General features: G+C 53.4%; 1 protein-coding gene and 1 pseudogene across 1 annotated transcript in view; one reads left to right on the forward strand and one right to left on the reverse strand.

The window, feature by feature from the left end:
• Positions 1 to 24,331, reverse strand: part of GNB1 (G protein subunit beta 1) — a 65,377-nt gene that overhangs the window by 2,517 nt on the left and 38,529 nt on the right. The window contains exons 3-9 of the mRNA XM_006903910.3: positions 20,333 to 20,435; positions 16,593 to 16,631; positions 13,885 to 13,991; positions 10,049 to 10,112; positions 8,953 to 9,115; positions 2,115 to 2,181; positions 520 to 721 (exon numbers count right to left, since the gene is read on the reverse strand). Coding sequence (XP_006903972.1) covers positions 520 to 721; positions 2,115 to 2,181; positions 8,953 to 9,115; positions 10,049 to 10,112; positions 13,885 to 13,991; positions 16,593 to 16,631; positions 20,333 to 20,389 — 699 coding nt within the window. The 5' untranslated portion in view covers positions 20,390 to 20,435. The remainder of the gene's footprint in view (positions 1 to 519; positions 722 to 2,114; positions 2,182 to 8,952; positions 9,116 to 10,048; positions 10,113 to 13,884; positions 13,992 to 16,592; positions 16,632 to 20,332; positions 20,436 to 24,331) is intronic.
• Positions 15,563 to 15,681, forward strand: LOC112481720 (annotated as a pseudogene).

Here is a 24,331-nt window from a genome sequence, read left to right on the forward strand (position 1 = left end):
AATGCCCTCAGATGTGGTGGCAGCGAACAGTAGGTTTCACATTACTAACTTCTCTCAAGGGAAGAGTGCAGGCTATGGTCACCACCGATGGGCTTGTGCTTCTTCACGGGCGGTGGAGGGTGGTGAAGGGACCCCCAACCAACAAACGTGTCCCTGCACATCTGCCCTCAAGGCCAGGCCCACAAGTCCAGGCGATGCGAAGAAGCAAAGCCCCCACCGCCCAGAGGCTACTCCAACAGGGTGAGTTTCTGCATCGTCTGTCCCCTGCCTGGTACCCAAGGACAGCGGGCAGGCCCCGCACGTGACAGAAACAATGCCCACATTGGCTAGATGCGCGGTCAGTGCTGATTAGCTGGCTTCCTGAAGACATCACAGCACCTCTGTCTTCTGCACGTATCTTTTTGTATGTTAGGTGTGCATAAAAAACAGGAAGTCTAACCCTGAGAACGTTTTTAAACTAAGTGACATATTCTGCGGTTTACAAAAACTACCCCAACCTGCGCCTTAGCCCCCACTCACGCAGATGGCGTTGATGTCGGACTCGTGGCCGGTGAAGGTCTGCCGGCACACCCCTTCTCGCACATCCCAGAGTTTGGCTGAAGCATCGCAAGCACCAGAGACAAACAGCCTGGTGTCAGGAGCGAGCGAGAGGCTCATAACATCCCCGGTATGCCCGGTAAATGTGGTCGTCTGCTGGCCGGTCTCGATGTCCCACAGAGCACTGGAAGGAGAGACAGGACAAGCAGAGTCACCTCACTTTCTTAGACGACCAGTGACAGTGTCCTTCAAACCACCCAGGATCACAGTAAGCCCCTTTTGCTTAAAACGAATCTAAATTCATAACATGACTTTGGAAGGGAAACAAAGCAAACTAATAAAAACGCAGGCGAGCATAAGGTCGCAGGCTTGAGTAGCTGTCAACTCAAATGCCAACAAAGAGGCTGGTGTCCCTTTACAGCAGGGACCTCCGGAGGCTGTGCCACACCTGTGCTCCGTGTGGGCTCTCAAGGGGCTGCTAGGGTAACTGCATCGCTAGCACCGCAGCTGGGGCAGAGAACATATTCTGTCTGCTGCTGCCAGCTCCGTGCCCTCAGGCTCCTACAGGCTAGGATGTGGGGACAATGTCAGGTAACCCAGGGCGGGGAGCAAAGCGGAGGGGAGCGGGCCCTGGGGCCGTGGTAGTTTGCTCGAGTGGCTACTTGAGGGGAGTCACGGGTGAGCCTCCGACGGCATGTGCCGTCCTGTGCCTCAAACCCACAGAAAGCAACACCTGAAAATGCTCCTTTCCTTCCCGCCTCAGGCAACCTGGCTCCTTCCAGCAACGCAAACCCTGTCAGACTGTTTCACTGCAGGTGCACGGGGCCTCCGCTCAGGGGCCTGAGGGACTACAGAAAGGAAGCAAGACGGGACTCTGACAGAAAGCTGCCCATAAAGGAAAAGGCTTAAAAAAAAACTTCTAATAAATTCTTGCCCCAAATTCACCGTCCAGTCTCAATCCTTCGTAAACCGAGACATTTACACAAAAGGACACCGTGGAGAGCAGGGCGAGCTGGGTAAGGGGGTCGGGACCGGTGCAGGGCACCCCCACACCCCGTGGGACTGGGCGTCTGTGCCCCAGGAGAAGGAAAGCCCGTGACTCTAACAGGGAGCTTGAAGGCGACCACGGGGACGTCTCGGCGGAACGCGCCGGCACCACACGCGGAACAGCCGCGGGCGCGTTCCAGCGGAAACTCCAAAACCGCAAAACTTGGTAGAAGCCGTTTGAAATCGTGACTCCTGCTACTTTTATGCTGTGCTCAGCACCTGCGATGAGATGGCACTTCCACTGCCCCCAAAGGCCACAGCCATGGCCCGAGCCCGTGACGTCCGGACGGAGGAAGGCCCGCCTCACACAACCGCAGTTTCAACAGCTAGGAATCTGTTCGCAGTTGTTCAAGATGAAACCGAGCTTCAGAATCTACAGAGCTAACGAACTCAGCTCACAGTCACTCACTGCTGCCTGGCTGCCAGTCCTGGGGCCATCCCAAGCTAACACCAGCGATCTTGTCTCCTAGCTGCCAGGGGCTGCGGGTGTGAGAAAGGGGTGTGTGTGTGTGGGGGGCTCAGGTACTCACCAGGTGGTGTCTCCAGAGCTGGTGACAATCTGATTGTCGTCCAGGAAGCGGCAGCAGGACAGGTAACCTGGAAAACAGAGCCAAATGATGGCCCCAGTCTGCACGCCCGCGATTCCATGGTCTCACATAGAAAACCAGCGAGCGGGGTGAAGACACATACACGCCTGTCGCCCCGCCGGGCTGGGCCAGACAGGAGGCAGTCTTGCTCCGCCCTCATCCCCTGCCCCACCGCTCGTGAGCGCGCAGCTGCCCATGCCACAGGAAGTCACCGGCGCCCGGAACGCAGCCAGGAACAAAGGGCCACTCTCGCTCTCCGGAGCGCAAATGCCAGAGGGAGGGAGGAGGCGCCAGGGGCTGGGGAGCGTGGGGGAGGCTGGGCTGCGGAGGCCGTGCTCTCCAGGCAGCCACGGCTACCGCCACAGCAGGACTGGGGTGCCAAGCAGGGTCGGGTCTGTTTCCCGCCGTGTGGAAATCACTGTGTCACTGGGGTCCAGGGGAGACCAGGCAGAGCCATAGCGCTGAGGCGAGGACACAGTGTGTGGAGATGCCCAGCCTCGACCAGCTTCTGGAACCAGGAAAGGCGAAACACAGACGAGCAATTTTGTGCTCCTCAGGGGTCCCCAACCCCGGGCCGCGGAACGGTACTGGACTAGGAGGTGAGCGGCAAGCAGGGGAGCGAAGCTTCGTCCGCATCTGCAGCCGCTCCCCAGCGCCGGCATCACCGCCTCAGCTCCGCCTCAGACCATCAGGCACTGGATTCGCATAGGCGCGCCGGTCCCTGCTGCCACAAAAGTCGGGGACCGCTGCACTACTCAATTAACTGTGCTGCCCAGGATCTCTGCTTCCCTCTGCTCTGGTGTAGGTGACCTGAGACCCTCTCAGAGTGCCACAGGCTGTCTCCCGGAGGGCCTGTGCCTGGGACTGCTTGACCTCAGCTCCTCCGGGGCAGTGGCACCGGCCAGGCACCTGCCGTGCCCCGCGACCGTCCTGCCAGTCCACACCGCAGCCGTCGTGACACTGTGTGAGTCAGTGTAATAAAAACTGGAGCGGACCCAAAGAGGAAACGCACGGAAGGGCTCTGCTGTGGAGAGTCTAAGGACACCGCGAAGACCGAGCATGCATCCAGCAGCGTTACTGCACCGGCTCCCACAGGAAACACGAAGTGACGCTTTCACGCCACCAGCTGCTAGAAAAGAGCGCGTGGTCATGCACTTCCTAGAGGCCATGTCACGCCACAGGGACACTGGGGACCGCATCCAACCACTGTCCGGCCAGAAGAGGAGCAGCCTGCGCTGAAGCACGGGGCTGGTGACAAGCCCTCATTCTACACCCCCGCCCTCCACACCGTTGGCGGGCCCCTCTCCAAGAACAGCGGTGACCTCCGGGCACACTCATCCTTGCTCACGTCAGCTTCCCAGTGCCCGTCAGGAACCAGCCCCGGGAGCCCAGCCTCGCCCCGCTGAGCCTCGCTCCACCCCTTGGCACTCGGCTGCCGGCCGTGTGAGCACAGCGACGGCAGGAGAGGACATCCTCACGCAAGGCCGGGCAGGGCACGTCCAGGGCCACTGCACGGAGAAACACGACCTCGGAGCTCGCCTCTGCCCGGCCTCACACAGGTTGAGGTCCAGCCACGTGGAGCCCCAAACCAGGCCCTTGCGCTCTGCGACACAGTCTGGACTCTCTAGGGCCTCAGAGCTGGGCAGGAACATGCTGCCGGCTGGTAGGAGCTGGGACGGCTGCAGACGACACGTTCATAGGGGAGTCGCGAGTGCCAAGACTCGCAGACACGTTCCCGTGGGGAGGAGCAGGCAGCAGTCTGGGGCACGGCCTCGGGGCCCTCACCCCTCGGGGTCCGAGGGGACGACTGACAGCTCCGACCGTGCTCGTCCCCAGAGAGCGGGAGCGTCGGGGAGGGCGGCCCGCAGCGGTCACTGACTTCCCGCAGCGTGAGCTCCCGGAACACCCACAAACACGTCATTCCACACGGTTGGCGCTGCTGGCTCACGAGCTCGTAACTCATTTCTGGGTCCCTTCTGTAATTCGAACACTGAGATGAAAAACAGTAAGCAGGTATATATCTTTTACAAAACAGTTTTTTCTCCTCGAAGGATGCTGTGGAAACCAACTTTTTCACTAGCTTAACGAGCCAGTTTTGAGCTACGTTCGACAGAGCCGACAGGAGCCCCGGACGCACGGACACCGGGCTGTACGGCCTGTGCGTCCCCGCGGGGCCGTCAGGGGGCAAGGTGGCCTCTGAGAGCAGAGTCGCCAGCTCCGTGCTCGGCGGGGAGACTGGCCGGCAGGGGAGGGCCTGTGCGTCCTCTCAGGGCCCCAGTCGGCCCGGGGGGACGGGGGACAACTGCAGAGAACCACTGGGGGAGAGCGCTGCTGTGCGCTCACGGAACTGTCAACGGCCGGCGGCGGCGACCACCTTTGTTACTGAGGAATGAACCTGTTCCCAGGGCATGAGCGCGTGAGAGATGTCACCTTGGGTGGAGGCCGCCCCCTCCCCAGGAGCAGGCGACTGCGCCGCAGCGCGGCTGGCCCAGCCGGGCTGCTGCCTTTCCGGGGCCTGCGGAAGGGCAGGGAAAACAGACCCTGACGAAGCCTGGCGGCGCGAAGCACAAACGTGTCACTGCGTGCCTCACAGCACAATGGGTGGCAGTGGTAGGGTGCACTGGGGACAGACAGCCTGGCGCAGGAATGAGACAGTCCGGAGAGGAGGTGGCTTGAGGTAAGACAGGGCAGACAGCAGGTACCTGGGTAAGGACCGTGAGGAGGTTGTGTGCCATCAACTGAGGTGCCCTGAGGACTGAAGCGGGCCCTCCTGACAGGGCGCATGGCCAGGCTGACACACTCCCTCCTGTATGTGACCCAGGGAGGGCAGAGCCACGAGGACCAGTGTGCACAGAAGCATGACGCCATGCAGCCAGGTCAGATCCCACGGCCAGGTCACGGGGCCTGAGAAGCCGCTAAGATCCCGATCTGGACCCTCGGAACCGAGTGGCTGGCTGGGATGGGTGGGGAGCCCACTGTGGCCAGTCGCAGGCATGACCCAGATTCACGGTGACCCTGGAAGAACTTTCTCTGCTGGGGCTGCAAAGCTGCAAGGGGGAAAGGAGGTTCGGGGAGCCCCAGGCGAGCCCGCGCCTCAGGATGGCATCGCACCCCAACGCCTGGCCAGGGTCAGGCAGCCGAGAGACCAGAAAGTGACAGGTGGTGGCTGAGCTTCCCAGACCGTGACCACTAACAGCCTGAGTCACATGTCACATTTAACCAACTGTCAAAGGACAGGGGGCCAGAGAGCAGCCTGGCTGCAACTCCCAGAGCAGATTTACACAAGACGCCTTCCGTCCTGTCCCCAAGTGTGCTGGCGCCCGCCAGAGACAAAGGACCGACGGGCACTGGGCCCGCCCCACTGTGCCGTCACGCATGAAAACATCCAGCCTCTCATTGTACGGACAAACCACTCGGAGAAAACGCAGTTTATTCTGCTGAGACGAGCGCTGAATCTGCTGAGACGAGCTTCTCAGATTCTATAAGAAAACGCCCCACGCTTGGCTTGACGGTGTTCTGACCTTAACGCTCGGGCTGGAACGAGACGTCGTCAGCCACGAGCACCGAACTCACCCGGCAGACGCTGAAAGGCCATCTCCTGAACCAATGACCGTTCCCGCCTCGATCCCCGACTAAAGGGAGGCCATTTTAAGTTTATCAAATTTTAACGTTTATTGATTTGAAGCTGAAAATTATGCACCCTATCTGAAGAAAGTTGCAAACACTGTTAAAGGGCAAAGTGTTTAAAAAATAACGCTCAACTCCCAAGAACTAAAACTCCATGATCTATAAAGGAAACAAAATTTCTAAAATATTCCCTCTAATAACTAGTTTTGTTTTGTCTCAACAAACAGGATGTTATAAAACCCAAAAGCCTTAACTGAAAATGGAAGTTGCCACACTGAATCCCATTATAAACTAGACGGGTAAACGCTGAGAACACGCGGTATAGAAGCGGACTCATCGGAACCACTCACAAGGACCATGCGGTCGCCTAGCCAGCCTCTGGCCCGGGACGCAGCTCCGGTCCACGGGGGAGCCCCCCACCCCAGGAACGGCTCTGCAAGCTGACAGGAACAGAAACAAGTACCTAAAGGTACCGGGAGCAGAAGCAGACTCCTCAGAGGGAGCCCAGGCCCAGAGGGAGAAGGCCTGGCAAGCTGGTTTCTACGGCGCATGGCCGTGCCCCTTGTCTGCAGGTTTTCACGGCCCCGCTCTGCAGCAACCGCAGTCCTGCCCCTCCGAGGTAAACTCTTGAATAGCCAGTGGACAGAGATCTGGGCAACCGCACCCAGAAAGTGAGAGGAAGCCGCGAGAGGAGGCCCTGCGTCACGCCCTGCCTGCCACATGGTGGGCTCGCACCTGGACCACAGGCGGAACGCAGGCCCCACGTGGCCCAGAGCATGAGCAGAGGCGGGACGGGGCTCTGCTGCCACCTGACGAGTGAACCTGGGTGTTTCCGGGGACGACAGGACCCCGTCTCTACGGCACAACAGCCACACTGTCCAGGATGTGGTTCCCAATGAGCAGATGTACTAAGAAATAGGAAAATGTCACCCATACTCTAGAGCAAGAGCCACCAGGACCAACCCTCAAGAGGATGGGCTGATAGAACTGGCAGACGAGGCTCCTGTAACTACGTGCAAGGACACCAGATGTGCTCGTGATACATGAAAAGGACATCTCAACAGGAAAATAAGAACTGCTTTTTTAAAAAGTAAATAAATTCCACGTAAAAATAGAACATCTGACAAACAGTCTTCGGAGTTGTCTTAATAGGATACCGGAGGTGACAGCAGGCACATGAACCTGAGGACACATCTGAAATGACCAAATCTGAAGCAGCGGGAAATTGAAGAAAAAGGAACAGAGCCACAGCAACCAAAGGGACAACATGCACACACCTGCTCGAGAATGGGGGCGAGGAGACCGTGGGACAGCAAGTGCACTGGAGTCACGGCCTCACATTTCCCAAACTTAGTGAAAGACGAAACTTCACAGAGCAGAACGTTAAAGCCCAGGAATGCAAAGGAAAGCACACCGGGGCGCGCCACAGTCAAGCCGCTGAAACAGCCTCCGAAATGCTCAAGGTGCTAAGAAAAAACACAACTCAGAATTCGGTGTCCACTAAAACATTCTTGAAGGAGGAAGGAAAACAAACATTTTCAGTTAAATGGACTGGAGAGAACGCACCGCGCACACCCTGCACAATCGGGGAAGCCGAAGCAAGCGCGTCGGGCGCGTAGGGACCAGAAGAAACTCCACTTTTACAAAGGAACGACGAGCACGAGAAACAGGAAACACCTGAGTGAATGGAAAAGACTTTAAATTTCTTCAAATGGCCAAGAACATTTAAAGGAAAAAACAACGATGTCGTTGTAGGGACGTGGAACACTTCTAGGTGCGACGCCTTTGAAAACCATGATGAACGTGGAAGGGCAGAAAATGGGCCTTGAGGCTGCAAGGTCTTTGCATTTTGTGACTTGATACAATATGAATGCTGAGTGGACCATGAAAAATCACAAATGTACACCATAATTCCTAGATAAGCCCCTAAAAAATGATGGAAAAGGGTAACCAAAAAAGCCAACAGATGAAGTAAAGTAAAATTCTAAAAATCGAGTAACCGGAAAAAAAGGCAGGAAAGGACGGCAAGCAGGGAAGCAGCAGAGCTAAATGCAACTGGATCAGCGTCGCAGGAAACAGAAGTGACCTCAGCACTAAGTGGAAGGCCGCGTCGTCGGAGCCAGCTGAAAGCGACAGCCCCGTGCTGTCGAGAGGGATCCTGTACAGGTAGAGGCAACGCTGAACGAGAATGGACGGGAGGAAACATGCCGGGTGCAGGAGCCACGACGGAGAGCACGTGTCATCACGGCAAGATGGGCAGCTGCGTGTGTGTGTGTGGGGGGGGTGATGATAATCGCACGCGCTTCCGCTAACGAAGCTCGAAGCGCACAAAGCGAAGCTGAGTCACAGGGAAAGACGGGGAGACCCCGCGCCAGAGAGTTTAACGCCCTTCTCAGCAGTTCGTGGAGGCGAGATGCGGAACACCCGAGCCTGTGTCCAAAGTCTGCCCTGCCCGCTGACGGCGGAGCAGGCGTGCTTTCCAGACGCCCACGTGCGGCCGTCGTGATGGACTGCTCCACTAAAAACAAGCCTCGGACCATTTTAAAACGTTGAGAGAGCACGTGACATGCTCTCATGACACATTAGCACGGGCCCTCCTCTCTCAGAAACACGCTGCCTTCCATTTCTGCACCCGCACGGGCACGCCAGACAGGATGCTCATGTGCCATCTGACAGAGCTGCCGGGGCCCTCGGGACTCTATTAATAGTTTCCTCTGCCAGAGGGTGCTCGTGCCGGGAGTTGTGAAGGATGCACGTGGATGACACGTGGACACGCGTGGACAGACACGTACGCGCGTTTACACACGTGCATGGGGAGACAAGGCAACCCTCGTGCAAAGGTGCTCAGGACGGAGGAGGGTCTAGAGGGGGCGGACGGGCTGGATGGTGTCACGGGGGCACAAACCAGCTACTGGGGAGGGACCCATGGACCCGGGAGTCTCTGACAGGGATGCTACAGTGACTTAAAGCCAAAGGTTTCTTATAGGCAAAGGCATTTCGAGGCCTGCCTTTGATTTCATTTGCAGCATATTTCTGGCCATTATTGCAACCAATCTCACTGAATAATTATCGAGAAGAGGCGAGTGTCCCAGCACAGAACGCGCACCGGGCAAACAGCTGACGCAGCGGGGAGGTCACTGGCGAGCACGTGTACCTGTGTGTCCGGCCAGCTCCCGACTCACGCGGACATTCCCTTCTCGAGTTTTCAGATTGTAAATGGAGCAAATGTTGTCCAGGCCACCGCAGGCCACGTAGTTCCCAGACGGGGCATAAGCACAGGTCATGACCCACGAGGAACGCAGAGGGATGGCGTGGACCTAAAGGACAGAACACAGGCAATGCAAACGCACTCACATTCAAAAACGTTAACTACCGAAATTATTTTGAAAATAACTGTATGTGTGACCATTCAGATTTAATCAGAAATCCAATGCTACGTAGCAATTTAGTCTAAGTTTTATTAAAGTCATAACTTACTATCAGATAAACTCTTAAATAATGGTAGTACAGCCTCCTAGTCAAAATTACTTATTAAAAGGAAAGCAGATTCCTTTAATACTTTAAGGAGTATCTGCTAGCAATAAATTCAGTTAATCTTAAAAAAAAAGAAGAAACCACGTCATTGGCCTGTCAAAATGGCTATACACTCATTCACAAAACAAAATATTTTTAACGAAGTGACCAAACTAGACATTACTGTAATTAATCCTACCACATCCCTCCCTGAGTTCTAGACAGACTTGGTATAAATACTGCCATATTTTATATAGATTAAGTATCTTCCGGTAAAATACAACTGAATTTGATCTTTTAAACACATTTGAACCAATGATAGTACTTTTTCATTCAATGTGATACAAGCTTGGATTAAATTTCTAAAAGAACTTAATTTATACTTCAAAGCATACTACTTCTCAGATGATCTCTTGTAAAAAGTAATAGCTAAATGAAGAGCTGCATGTCCGCATTTTTAAAGAAAATGTGAAAAAGTTCCCCAGACTGAGCTAAAACTGGAATCCAGGTGTCCTAGGACACTATGGAGTCACTGCCACCCACCTGCTTTGTAAAGAAATGACCAACTACAGCGTGACTGTGCCTGGTCCCTCAAGGGAGACTAGTACCACATGCTGGCCACGTGACTCGGCTCTTGGCCAACCTAAAAACTTTACACCAAAACAAACTCCCTGTGACCTCCCCCCACATCCTGTGACAAGTTTTACAGAAAGTGGAAGGGATTTCACAGTCCCTACCTTGTTTGTGGTGTAGCTGTCCCAGATGATGAGTTTGCCATCCTGGGAGGCACTGACGAGAAGCCTGGAGGGGAAGGACGAACGCAAACCTGTCAGCGCCACAGCAACACAGAATCGCAAACACGCGGCAACCGAGAACTCGACCTCTGTGACTTCTGATGTGGGCTTCAATGTTACATTTGCTTGGCACAAAGCACACTTATTTACAAGCAAGAAAAAAGTTCTAATGGTTAGATCGACTTTGACAGCATGAAAGAAAATACAACCCCAAACGACAGCTCAGATTCAAGAGCACTCGGCTTCACGCGCGGGAAGGAGCACCAAAGCTAAGACACGTGACTTCTAATCGCTTGTTTGGTTTCTGCTCATCATAAACGAAATTCGAGGTACACTGGTCTTTCAAGAGCAAATTACGATAGGAAATGCTCTATTTCTATTCTGAAACATGAAAAGCCTAGATAGAGAATAAACTTCCAGATATTCCAAACTTATGAGCCATTTCTCAACAAAACAAACAAAACGATGCATGAAACTTTCCTAGGTTGAGGTGACAGTGGAGTCCAGGCCTCCTGGGAGCTCTGCGACAGCACTCGCACTCCACCTGCTCTGCGAGGTGACGGCCGACTGCAGCGGGCCTGTGCCTGGTCCCGTGGGAGAGACCAGCGACTGCCCTCAGGTGTTTTCCTAACGATTTTCTTGCTTTGGGCAACTGCTACGTTTGGGATCTGCGTGCTGAGAAGGTGCTGACTGCGTTTGCGGAATTAAGACAGGAGACTGCACCAGGAGAGCATGACTGACGGGCAGAGCAAGTTCACGGGACAGTAAGTTCTGCAGGCACAGCCCCTGAGACAGCCTGGGGAGCTCGTCGACGAAAAGCGCTGTTCTTGGGGAACGGAGGGGGCTCGCCTCACAAGTCTACGCACATGTGCATCAGCACTGGCAAGTAACGACAGAAAGCTTTTCACTTCTAAAGATGTCATCAAAACACAGGATTTAACCATTTTAGCCACGACCATATTTGGCTTCTTAAACAGATCACAACCTGGAAGTAAACTCAAGTCACCCTCACAGCCTGCACACTTTTCATCAGAATATATATTCCGACGCACCGAGCATGAACTTTCTTCACAAGGAATCAACGCTGAGTCTGGCTAACAAACGATCTCAGCCCTGTTACGAAGCCTGTCGCAGAACTAAACTAAGCACAGGCACCAATTCATCATTTTTCAGATGGAATTCCTTCAAGCGAACCCCTGCATCTGAGTGGTCACGCACAGGTCAGGCCCCTAAAAACATCCCCGCTTACGGGGGCAAGGCTCACTCTGCTGCCCACCTCTGTCTGGCCCTCCCAGCACAGGCTCGTCCAGGCTACGGGGCCACCTGACCAGCGCACCCTTGGGAGGTCACCTTCACAGCGGTCTCCTGCTCAGAGAGCTTAGGATCTGCTGACTCGCCCAGGGGCTAGTTAGGGAGCCGTTAAGCTGCCCCTGACCCTCCAGAAGGTGAGAGGAGACACCCTCTAATCCCCAGTGGGACAGGGCCGGGGTCTTGCCTTGTGGCGCTCTGGCTGAGCACCAATCAGGTACCCCACGCAGACACCCAGACGCAAGGCTGGAGCAGCCAGGAACGAGCAAGGGCTCCAGCACACAGAGGATGAATGAGGCCCACCCCCAACGCCTCAGGCCCTCCCGTTCTCAGAGGATGGGGCTCGAGCCCCCTGGGTTCAACCATCACAAGACTTCAGCGGGCTTGAAAAAAAGAAAAGTTTAACAACTCGTGGGGCCAGAAAAGACTCTCGAAAGTTATGGAGAGCGGAAATGAGTACAGCTCAGTGCGCTGTGACGTGCTAACAAACGTCATAAACGCGTGGACACGAAGCTCCGTGCGGGCCTCCCCTGCGCTTCTGAGGGGCAAACTGCCGGCCCGCGTGGCAGTCTGAGTGCCCACGAATGACCGTGCACCCCCACCGCCATCATCACCTGCAGCCTCGACTCACGGAAAAACTTCTGCACACTGACCTCTGTTTACGAAGGCTGGAAACGTGAAGACAACGTTAAGCAAAACACACCGAAATTTAAGACTACTTTAGCTTCTAGAACGAACAGTCGCTGGAGGCTCTGGATGGCAGAGGCCCTCCTTGACAGCGTTTGTACTCCGTTTGAGGCTGTGACACAGAGCCCCTACCTTGCCCAAGGAAGAGAGCGAGACCAGCACGCCATCCACTGGCTCCCGCGGGGCCCCCACACCACCTCTTATTTAGGGGACAGCAACCCCAAGTCTGTGCTGCTTCCTCGCGCCCCGTCCTGCCGTTCTTCCCTGCAACCCAGGGCTTTCTACCGGGTGGGACAGGAGGCCTTGTACCTGGTGATCGGAAAGCCAGGGAGACACAGTCCCCGCCTGGCGGCCTGAAGCCCTCGCCTCACCCGCTGGGGCTTGGCCTGTAGCTCCCAGTCACCCTCCCGGGCACAGGTGAAGGGTCACAGGTGAGAAGCCTTCCAGAGCCCCCTGGAGCCTGGCTGCTGTGGGCGCACACACGGCTCATGGAGCCAAGACAACTACTAGCCTCCGCGTACTTCTCCAAGTACCGGGCTCCGAATACTGCTCCACGTACCGGGTTCTGAGAACCGGGTTCCGATTACCGGGCTCCTGAGTGCTGGGCTTCTGAGTACCGGGTTCCCAGCACCAGCCTCCGAGTACTGCTCTGAGTACTGGGTTCCTGAGTACCAGGCTCCGAGTACCGGGCTCTGAGCACAGCCTGGCTACAGCGCCGTCCAGCAAATGTACTGTCTGATCAGGACAGATGCTCCCACAAATGGAGGAAAAGCCCTGGAGGTGAGATACTGTCTGATCAGATCTACTTTTGATAGCAACTCTAAGATGGAGTAAGAAGAGCCTTTTCTTCTATTCCCTTTTCCATTCTTCCTGACGACTGCCCTCGTTAAAATGACCTAAGCTCATCTGCATCTGAAACTGCACGGGACACCACGCACAGCAGACCAAAGGTACAATCTTTTCTTCTGCAGCTGTTCACAGTCTAAGGCAGACAATTTCATGAACAGAGAAAACCAATCTGGAAATTCCTGACAAGCATGAAAACACTGCTACCCAGAGAAAGCATCGGAAGAATCCTGTGTTAGGTGCTTGAAAGACCACGTTAGAGTCACAAAGTTGCACAGCTGTCATTTCGTTACTTGGGCAGAAAGCGCAGACGAGATGGACTCTGCGGCAGCGTCTGAAAGAAGGCGAAGGCTCGAGCAGGTTGCACCTGGCAACGCTCGAGCAGGTTGCACCTGGCAACGCTGCAGGTTACGGGGAAAGGGGCGGGGACAGGGAAGGCAGGGGAGGACCCAGTGCACCACGGACACAAGCCGAGCCACCGGAGGGCAGAGGGCCGAACAGGAGGCAGAATTTAAAGCCGAAGCGACGAGCCCATGCCTGAGCCGGTGGATAAAAGGGAGAGGCAGAGGCCGGGGGGAGAGGGTGGAGGCGCAGCTGAGGCGTGAAGAAAAGAGCAGCAGACCCACGCTAGGCCCCTGGGACGCGCGGTCGCTGTTCTAAGGCTCAGCGCGCTCATCCTCCTGGCATGGGGGCACGGCACAGGGCAGGCTTTAGGAGCCCTGCGCCGCGGCACCGCAGGGCCAGCCAGGCAGCCAGGAGGGACAGGCTGGGAAGCCGAGGCCCAGCACGGGGGGCGGGGCCCACAGGCGCGCACTGTGCAGCTGGGAGAACGAGGCGGGCCGGGGGCTCAGAGCTCCGTGGGCACTGGCCGGGGCGGTGAAGGGATGACTGTGTCCCATCCGCCCAGACACGCGCTGCGACCTGCTCGTGCCACACACCTGGAGTCCGTGCCCCAGTGCATGGCGTAGATCTTGGCCAGGTGCCCCCTCAGCGTTCTCCTGGTGCGCATCTGGATTCTTCCCACTGGGTCGATGTTGTTCGTGATCTTAAAAACAAAAGTCACTGCAAATTAACACAGTGACGAGATCGTCCACTCCCCGTGAGGTTTCGCTCCATCCTGCGCTCCCTGCGCCAGCCTGACGGCAGCGCCCACTGTCATGGCCGTGCTGCTCACCGTGGTGGCTCACCCGGTCCCACGAGTCACCAGCCGCTCCCCACTGGGACCTCTCCTGCCCCGTGGCGCGCCCCTCTTCCTTCCGTGACCCCCCAGACGCTGCTGCTTGGGTCGTTCGCACCACCCGTCCCTACCACGTGCCCGTTGGGGCAGAGCGTGTGCCACGCTCAGTGCCAGCCCGCAGGGCACAGCCTCCTCTTCCTGCGCCCTCCCTCGTCCCACGAACTGCTCACTCCCCCGGGCCCAGCCACTCCCAGCCCTGCCAGTCCCCCCGGTTGTCACAGGCTTCCTTCCTCCCGGATGACAGCCGGGTCTAGAGCACGCTTCGCGCATCGCTACGCGGCCCCGTGGCTCCTGCTCTCCACGGCCATCGGGCCGCGTGCCAACCCGACAGCAGCCACCACCTGCTCGGTATCACCGCTGCGCCCGGCACAAAGCTACAGGCAAACCCACCACCTCACCCCCGCCTAGCAGCCCCGACGCGTGAATGGTCTGGGCTTGACAAATGCAGTGAGTCTATCACAATAATGGGTTTTAAAAAAATGTGCCCTCCTTCCTCGAAAAACTGAGAATTGAGCAATCCCTCTACTGGGTATTTACCCCAAAGATTTGAAAACCCATATCCAAGAAGATATTTGCACACTGATGTTCATAGCAGCATTATTCACCGTGGCCAGGGCATGGAAGCAACCGAACTGTCCTACGATAGACGACTGGGTAAAGCAGCTATGGTTCGTGTATACAATGGAATATGACTCAGCCATAAGAAGAGATGAAATACTGCCATTTGTGACAACATGGATGGACCTCGAGATATTCATGCTAAGCGAAATAAGCCAGACAGAAAAAGTTGAAAATCACATGAAAATCCCACTTGCGTGTGGGACATAAACCTAAAAGCAACGAATGAGCAGGACAGACAGACCGAGACTCTCAAACGCGGACTACAGGCTAGTGGTTACCAGAGGACTATAGACTGGTGGTTACTAGTGAGGTGGGGGATGAGGGGGGAGGTAGATGGGGTAAAGGGGGTCAAATATACGGTTTAGGGGGAGGGTGAAGTGGGTAAAGGGGATCAAATATATGGTAGCTGAAAGAAACTGGACTTTGGGTGGTAAACGCACAATAGAATATACAGATGTCAAATAATAATGTACACCTGAAAATTACCTAACTGTATTAACCAATGTTACCCCAATAAACTTAATTAAAAAAAAAAGGGTCCTCCAAAGTGTACCTGAGAGTTCAAATTCAGGTAACGCTACACAGCTTCTCCTTAACTCACTGTGTAACCTCAAAGTATGTCCCCTAAAGCGTTCGGACGCTGGAAAAACTTGAATCATTCTCGGAAGAAAAGCTTTCTCTTTCACATTTGTTTGATTTAGACAGAAATATTAACTTTTTTAAGGAGATGAAATTCACCGTTTAAAGTACACACATTCATCTACAGCCACGCCACCCTGAACAAGCCCGATCCCGTCTGATCTCGGAAGCTAAGCAGGCTCGGGCCTGGTTAATACTTGGATGGGAGACCACCTAGGAAAACTGGGTGCTGTAGGTGTAAAAAAAATAAATAAATAACGGATTGCAAGTTGACAAGGTCCTTGCAATCTGTGAGGTCAACCAAGGGTCGCCTCACCTAAAAAATAAATAAAATAAAATAAAATAAAAACTAAAATAAGTAAAAAAAAATGTAAATAAATAAATAAAGTACACACGGTCACACTGTATGCTGTCACCTCTCCCTGGCTCCAAACCCCTCCTGTCCGCAGAGGAGGCCTCATCCCCAACGCGCCCTCGCCCCATGCGCCAACGCCGGCTGGCGCCTGGCGCGGTCATCCCTGTCTCTGGTTCCCTGACCCCGCGTGCCCTGTGCGAAGGGGATCGCACGACATGTGACCTCTGGCGTCTGGCCCCTCTCACTCCGCGTGTTTCTGAGGTTCATCCGTGTTGTGGAGAGCGTCAGTAACCACATCTGTTCTGTGACTGAGTGAGTGACTGTCCCTCATATTTAGCACAACTCGTTCCCCCACTCGTGGGAGTTTCGGTTGCTTCCAGCCCCTGGCTGCGGTGGCTCGTGCTGCTAAGGACACGTGTGTGGGTGTGCTGCGTGGGCGCAGGCTTTCGGTTCTTCTGGGTGTGTGTCTAGGAACCGCTGGGGCACAATTGAGGTTTAACATTTTGAGCATCTGCTTGACTCGGTTTTAGAAACGTTCTGAGGCAGAGTTTTTAAGGAGAGGACCTTCGGGAACTGCGTTTTAAGACTATAAGAACACTCTACAACGCTGACCCAACAAGCCCTTATTTAAGGCGTAAGAGAAACCTATGATTCTTCTTTAAAGGCACCCCTCCCCTCCACCCGACACGAGCGGCTTCGGGAGGACGCGCCCAGGCGCTGCTGTCCTGCCTCGGTGTGCCAAAGCACGGGGCGCAGTGGCACTGTCCCACGTGTCCCGGGGGCAGACGACCTACCTGAGAGAGAGTTGCATCTGCACACGCTTTTCTAGCATCCTAGAAACAACAAAGGTAAGAGGAGATCAGTGACGTTTCGGACGCGCTGGGCCCCAGGTCCTCATGCCAAGGTTCACAGCAGGAGCGGGATGTGGCGCGTGCAGCGCTCACTCGTCCCCTGCCCTTCCAACCCCGCAGCACGGAGCCCGCAAACTCCAGCCCACGCCGCAGAGCTCACCCAACGCAGAGAACGTGTTAACGCTCCAATACGTCCCAGGCCTGCACGCTGCCTGGTCTCATGAGCACAACGTCCTGGTGACCCCAGAAACACAGCCCAGACAGGGAGGAACCCAGAACGGGCGGAACCCAGAACGGGCGTCGCCTCTGCCAGCTCGCTGTCTTACAGCCCAGCAGCTGTGGGCCCAGAAGATACCCATGCTCCGACCCAAACTGTCCCCGTGGACTGCCAACCTGGGGCTGCTCCCAAGCCCAGCAGTCACGCGTGTGGAGCTGCTTGCGAAGGAGCCAGGGGTCTGGGGAGACGTTTGTCAGTCTAGTGTCTCACCTCCTTTCTCACCCACGAAGTGACCTTGGGAAGCGGGGAAGCACTGCAGAGGAGCACGCTAAAGCTAGAGAACGCCTCCTCGTCCCTAAGCAATCAAGTTACTAAAAAATAAAATGCTGCAATCCCAAATTAGTATATATGTTTTACAAATAGAAAGCATACGTTATAAAGGAAAATGACATGATAGTTTTAAAAGCATCAAAGTCTGAGTGTAGAAATAATTTCCAAGAAAATTATGACAATTTCTAATGAGAAAAGTGGTTCCGTTATGTCGTCACCTGACCGCCTGCTTTCCCGGGGCAGCTGGCCACACAACGGCCTTTGCGCCCACCCAGGCGTGCGTGCGGGTGTCACCACCGTCCAGCGGCCACCACCTTACTGCTGATTACTTTTATCTCATGAAGCTCTGGGGATACTTACCAGGAGCACAGAAATATATTCGCAGAGATTGTTATCACAACACACCAAAATCTAGATTCCAATTGCAATTTCAATTGTGCGATTACATGTCGTTCTGCTTAATTAACGCTGCTTAATTGTATAATTAAAACATAAAATAACATGTAACCAAGTACTTCTACAGCAGCATCTAAATCTGGGGGAAAAGCGTCAGGGAGGGGAAGGCCCAGAGTGGCAGGTCTTTCATCAATGAATTCCACGTGGCGAGTGTTGAGTTTCATATTAATTTCTGAATACCTGGTATGTTGATGCTATCTGTGGCTTTTAACTTTAAGAAAGAAAAATGAGAAATTTCTAAATGGAAAAAATAAACCATGGGACTTAAGGAACTTCACCCTGGCTGGTGTCTAAAAGTTAAAAATGGGGTCCATCGTGCACCATGTGACAGACGGTGGTAACACTGCTGCTGAGCACTCAGCGCAGCCTTCGCCCCAGCCCCCAGCCCCCCAGCCCCACGCCCCACTGGGCAGGCAGCACGCACGTGTAGCCTGGGGGCGTCGTTTAGTGCGAAGGCCTCTGTCTTGTTTGTGATGAAAAGTGTCACTGAGGGGAACAGGTCACCTTTTCTGTCACCTTGAACCAGAGGAATACATCCAAACCACAAACCAGTCAGCTCCTCATCCTGTCGGACATGCGTCAAACACAGACCGAGGCGTGCGAGGCCTCACCCTGCTCGGGCCACAGCGAAAGCCCCGACTCTGCTCAGCCACTGCATGGCCACGCTTGGGCCCTCGTCCCAGTGAGTTCTGCTCATTTGCACGGGTCAGCACAGTCACTTTGTAACTTATGCACCTGTACGCTTCACGGTGTCTTTCTTAACTCATCGGGTCCCGTGAATTTAAGACATGCCATGCTTTACTCAGCATTCCTCTGAGAGTCCACGTTTCCTCACGAATTGACCAAGAGACGACGAGACCGTCCTCTGGGGTCCGTCAGCTGAAAACAGACCTAAGAGAGGAAGCGGCCCCTCCCAGGCTCACTGACCGCTTCCTGTTCACTGTGCCCTGAATTCTTTAAGAAGCATGTATTCTGTGGGCAACCAGGAAAAAAAGGGTGTCCCTCTCCTTCTGAAAGGAAGTCTCCCCTCCCTGTCGTGTGATGGGCCCCAGCAGCCCCTGCCGTCCCACACTGTGCCTGTGCCCAGGACAGAGCCCGTGCGGGTGGCTGTGGGCCGCACGGCCGCTCTCCCTGGAGCCGGTCTCAAGGGGAGCCGTGAGCCACCAGACACAGTCCATGTGACTGCAGCAGGCGCTTAAATGGAAGAGACCCATGAATTCTCAAGACTCAGTGCGAACGGAGAGTGTACAACGATGACAACACCTATCAAGCGCATGCTGGAATGACTGCAGACACGCTGGTACAGGTCATCTGTTAAAAATTAATCTACCCGTTTCCTTTTACATTTTCAAATTTCACCTGTGGCCCACAGGACAGCCCTGTCCCCAAGGAGAACTGCCCTGCGTGCACTTTACAGTGTGACTGGATCTGAAAAATGAGAAGAGATGTCACACTGCCCGCTGTTCCCTCAGCGTGGATGTCTCCTGCCTGCGCCACGCAAGCCATCGGCCAGGGACGGAGGTCCGAATCCACTGTCTATGGACCATGACTGAAAAACAACTCATAGTTGTAGAAAAAAAATTCTGATTTCCACGTTCTGGAGAGTGGATAGACATTAAACAAGTCTGATCGGAGCAAATAAAAATACTAAGTTTTCCTTATTTTTATTGAGTGTATCAGATCTTTTAAATGGTAAAAGTTGAAATTCTTAGAGTAAAAGAGTATTTGGTTTCCTCTTTGGCTGCAGACCTCATATAATCCCATCGTCTATTCTCGAGTTTACGAAAAAGCTGGCTAAAAGGACGACGACGCTTCTTTCTCCAATCGCCACTAGGCTTTCTGAACATATCCACTGTTGACAGGAAAATAATTAGACTCCATCGTTACAGCGAACTCAAAAATGTTTAAACACGGGTTGAAAAGCAGCATTCCGAAGGGTGGCAAAGCCATATGGAGGACCCAAAGGCGCCAGAGAGAAGCTCCTCGTCGTGCAGACACGGCCCCCGACACGTGCAGAGGGCGCCAGGGCTTCGATTCTGGAAAGCCCGGCTCCTCCCTCACCTCCTCGTGCGGACAGTCTGAGAACAGAAACGTCTGCTCATGTATCATGCTTCTCGAGAACCGCTCACGGGCAGCACTGCCCCGCGAACCTGGAGGGCAGATTACCCATGAGGCCTCCTCCCCCCGTCCCGTCGAAGTCCCGGGTTCAGCGGGGACCGACTCCGGGAACGCTACTCCTTGCGCAGGGCGGCCGGACCGAGCACGCCTGTTTCATCTTCCATTAGACGTATCTGCTCCATCGAACGGCCTAGCAAAAGCTGGAGACCCTATCGCCATCCCAGAGGAACACGTCTTTTCAAAGAAAAGAACAAACCAGGTTCACTGAAAATACCTAACGGTCACAGGGGACGGAGGCAGATGCCACACTGTGACCAGAACACTGTCCCAAAGTTAAGAAAAAAGTACAGAAAAATGTTTAATATTTTATACATACTCAAATAACGATATGCTAGGAACAAAATCCTCAAAGTAATGGACTGGCCACGCATCCGGATCTGTACTCAGTAAATGTCAGTCCAAAACACTGCAGTCACTCTGTAACCCACCGTTCATAAAACAAATAACAGCTGACCTACAATCCAAAGAATTAGTAAAACTAAACACACATGCAGCTACGTACTCTGATTTGGTTTTTAAGCTGCTCCGCCTCCTGCCGTAACTGGTCAAGTTCACTCATCTTCTGATCTTAGCGCTGTCCAATGCCGCCTCGAAGAATCGGGGATCTGAAACGAATGCAAGTGCAAAAAACCCATGAACGATGGCCGAGTAATCGATGAAGGTGAGAAAAGGAACCGGGTTCTGAGAGCTGCGGCTTCACTGTGGTCAGCGCGCTGGAGCACTCATCGAGTTACGAAGGCCCACCAAGGCCTGGGCCGGCAAAATCTAATGACTGCCATCCACGAGCTCTGTGCAGCGACATGTATACTGGATGCCTCAAAAGATGGGGGTGGGTTGAAAAGGAAAAACCCGTCAGGAAGCATTTTCCACGAAGGGCCTGAGGCTGACACTGAGAACAGCTCTCACGTGCAAGCCCAGGGGCACGAGGTCAGGAAACGGGTCCGTGGCAACCTGGCTGCACGCGGTACGTCAAGCCACACCAATGATCTTGAACCCGCCACTGCCCAGACGTCAGAATGGTCACACAGCAATTCCCGAAGGACTTGCCAGGACTCTGGTTCAGGGGCAACTTGCTCTCCCACCAAAATAGACCCCGGGATCCCAGCAGACGCGGACCCACCACCGAATCCTTACAGGTACCGGCCCAGTCGGGCCCAGTACAAACAGCCGGCCGCCCACTCCGGACGCGCAGCCTCATTAGACAGTACTCCTGAAATCAGAGCCAAAACAAAACCGCCCTGTTCAACGAGAGCCTGATTTCCCCGAAGGAGTCTCATAACTGGGGGCTGCATTTCTGGCCAGGAGCATGGCTGTCAAGCCGGTCATAAATATGACCAACACATCACAAAGCTGGAGCTATAATTACTGACATCTTTCAACTACTTAAGAATACAATTGGCTCCCACATGCAAACACGGCTTACGCCAGGGCCTCCATTTCCCATGCAAATACACTGCAGAAAAATTTTCCATCACAGATTTTGTGTAAAAGTCACAGGGTTAATATGACATACACCAGGTATCTAACTAGCGGCTGTTTATTTTGGGACTGAAACACTGGAGGGAAATTTCACGGATGCCCCACAAGGCGCAGCTGCCAGTGCTCCCACTCTGGTGCCCCTCCCGCAGAAGCACTCCAAGTGACTGCGGCGTGGTCGCCGATGGCGACAGGAACCTCATTCCCGACAGAGCGCACGTTCGGAGAAGTGAGTTCCCAGCCCTGCTCCCACCTGCACCCGCTGTCTATTCCCGGGAGAAGAGCAAGAAGCTGGCCCACGGCACCCGGGCCTCCGCACACCTGTCCCAGCGGTCCGCAAAGGTGACACACAAGGCGACACACGCCGACAGTCTCAGAAATGTTTCTTATCGAAAGGCATCGCTTTAAGTGGGTGTTTAGCGCACGCGGGCAGCATGGCTAATGCAGGTCACCTGGGGTCCCCGACACAGGCGCCCGCAGCAAGAGGCTACACTGCGCACACTGCACCCCCGCCCCGGGCTTCTGCAAGGACCGCAACCTGTGAGTGTGACCCCAGCACAGCAGCGCCGAGCACACAGGGAGCCATCCCTGACACGCCCCGGCCGGCCGGCCCCGCGCGGGTCCCAGGCCCAGCTCTGCAGCCCAAAACCAATGTGAAGAAAACTACAGCTCGTGTTCTGGGGGGCGCTACCTCGTTAGTTTTACTCAACAAACATAACTTCTGATCCTAATATGAACACTAAACAGCTAATTTTTAGTTAAGGGCTAAAAACAACAAGCTCCTTAGGATCTGGGTGAACAGGGAGGACATTCTGAGCAGCTCGGGGATCTCCAGGGTAAGACGCGAATTCCAGTATTAGGTGAGAAACTCTGCAGATCTTAAATATTTAAATGTCTCTTTCTGCTTTAAGCTAAAGAAATGAAGTTATTGAAAACCTAAGTTATCTTTAAATTGAGCTCAATTAAACTCAGTTACCTCACAAGATTTCAGAATACCAACAACTTGCTAACTTTAATCTTTAGTCACAAGCAAAGAAAACCAAATCAGATCTATTTCCTTCATCAGTAAATGGCATAAATTATTAATACTGCCTTTTGACCACACAGCTCCCTCTACAAGCAGCGTCCACATCTAAGTCTCGAAATCTATGTTTACTAATTTGTAAGAAATGGGGCATTCCTACTTCTACCAGTGATAAAAATGTGTCCTCTAAGACCCTATTTAATCTTAAGCTACACAAACGATCTGGTGAGGAAAAGAAACCTATATAAAGGCACTGAAGTTTTTAAAAATTACATTCTTTATTTTCCACGTCAAAGTGGTATTTTCTAAATCGAATCTGGAAAAGAAGTTTTGTGGATGGACTTTCACTGATGAAGAGCTGTCCAGTGTCTCTAGCACGCGAACCTCTCTGTCACCCAGGGGCACTGTCCAGGACCACTGTGATGTGGTGTGCGCACACAGCTACAGGATGGCCCCCTTCACCCTGAGCTATGGGACAGTGAACTGGTGCCACAGGAGGCGCGTGGAGAGACAGGACACCACCACCATCACAGAAAACAGCCACCCCCACGCCCCGTGGACGGCACACAGCACGCTCACTCCAACATCGAGCGGAAATGACAGGGTGCAAAAACCTTTTATTCCCACAAACTAAACGTTCACCCCAAATGCTCTTCTGCGAAGATACAGTAAATGAAATAAACAAGGTACAGAACAGTGTATAAATGATCCTTTTCTTTCTTGCATATAAAAAGAACACAGGTCTATGGATGTAAGTAATCTTTTTTTGTGTATACGTAAGAAAACATTAATAGTGGCTATTTTTGGAGAAAGAAATAGTGGGGCAATTTTTATTTTTCACGTTATCATATTTATATATATGTACACACACACACACACACCCTCCATTAAAAAAATTAACAGGTTATCTGGGCCCTGGAACCAAGAAGCATTCACATTTTTTTCTCTATACTTTTCAGTTAAAAAAGAAAAGCTAATGTTAACTTTTTACCAGATGAATTATTATTTACCAGTAAGAATAATAATGAAAACAATATAAAACCTGGAGAAATGCTTATCGTATGTTAAATGAAAAACAAATAATTTTACAGCAAAAATACATTTAGTTTAAAAACGACATTTTAAGACTAATAGCACTTTTAGAATTATTGGTAATATTTTTCTCATTTTCTAATAGTGGCCAAGGAGTTTATATTCCTTTGCTGATAAAACCAGTGTACATTTTAAAAGTCTTACTTACATTTAACTGCTTGTGCCTTTCTCCTCACTATCCTTAGTCCCCCCAAAGCCTTCTGGAAACCCCACCTGTGTCAAAGTCACTGTTAAGCGCTGGCCGCGCTGACTCAGCGCGCTGACCAATCTAATCCACTAAGACAGGACCTGCTGAGAGCCCCGCCTGCCCTCCATGACCCACATCTGCCACTGGCTTTCGGTCAGAACTCCTGTTTTGGAAACACTTCTTGTGGAAATTTAAGTAACGTAAAAGCCGGTATAGGAAGTGGTCCGCCCCTACTTTAGGCTGCATGCAGCACCTCTGTAAGTCAAAGGGGAGCCTGATTTTTTTATTCAAATGTTTCTCATTTGCAATGCAATGCATGGCAGTCGCTTCATGACAAACGCAGCACCATCTCCCTCCAACCAAGACCCCTGTGTTCCAGGAGTGACCGTCCATGGCCCCCCAGCACCCACGGTTATTAGTCACTAACAATGACGCTCAGGCTGCGGGTTTGTTAATGTATCAACAAATAAATTCGAGTTCTGATTCTGCCGCATATCAGGAAATGTGCCTCTCACCAAATCCCTTTTCAGTCTGGTCTGTTTACTGCAAAATCACAAAGGCGTTCTCTACACGACAGGCTGAAATAAAAATTAAGTGAGGCGACTGGAAAGTGCCCCGTCAGCCTTTTGGTGATTAGAGGGTGAAGCAGACCTTCCAACAGGGCCAAGGGCTCCCCCACACACATGCACATGCACACGGTCTCACGGCCAGCCCCGCATGCC

Source organism: Pteropus alecto, unplaced genomic scaffold, assembly GCF_000325575.1.
Source record: "Pteropus alecto unplaced genomic scaffold, ASM32557v1 scaffold700, whole genome shotgun sequence".
Classification (NCBI taxonomy): Eukaryota; Metazoa; Chordata; class Mammalia; order Chiroptera; family Pteropodidae; genus Pteropus; species Pteropus alecto.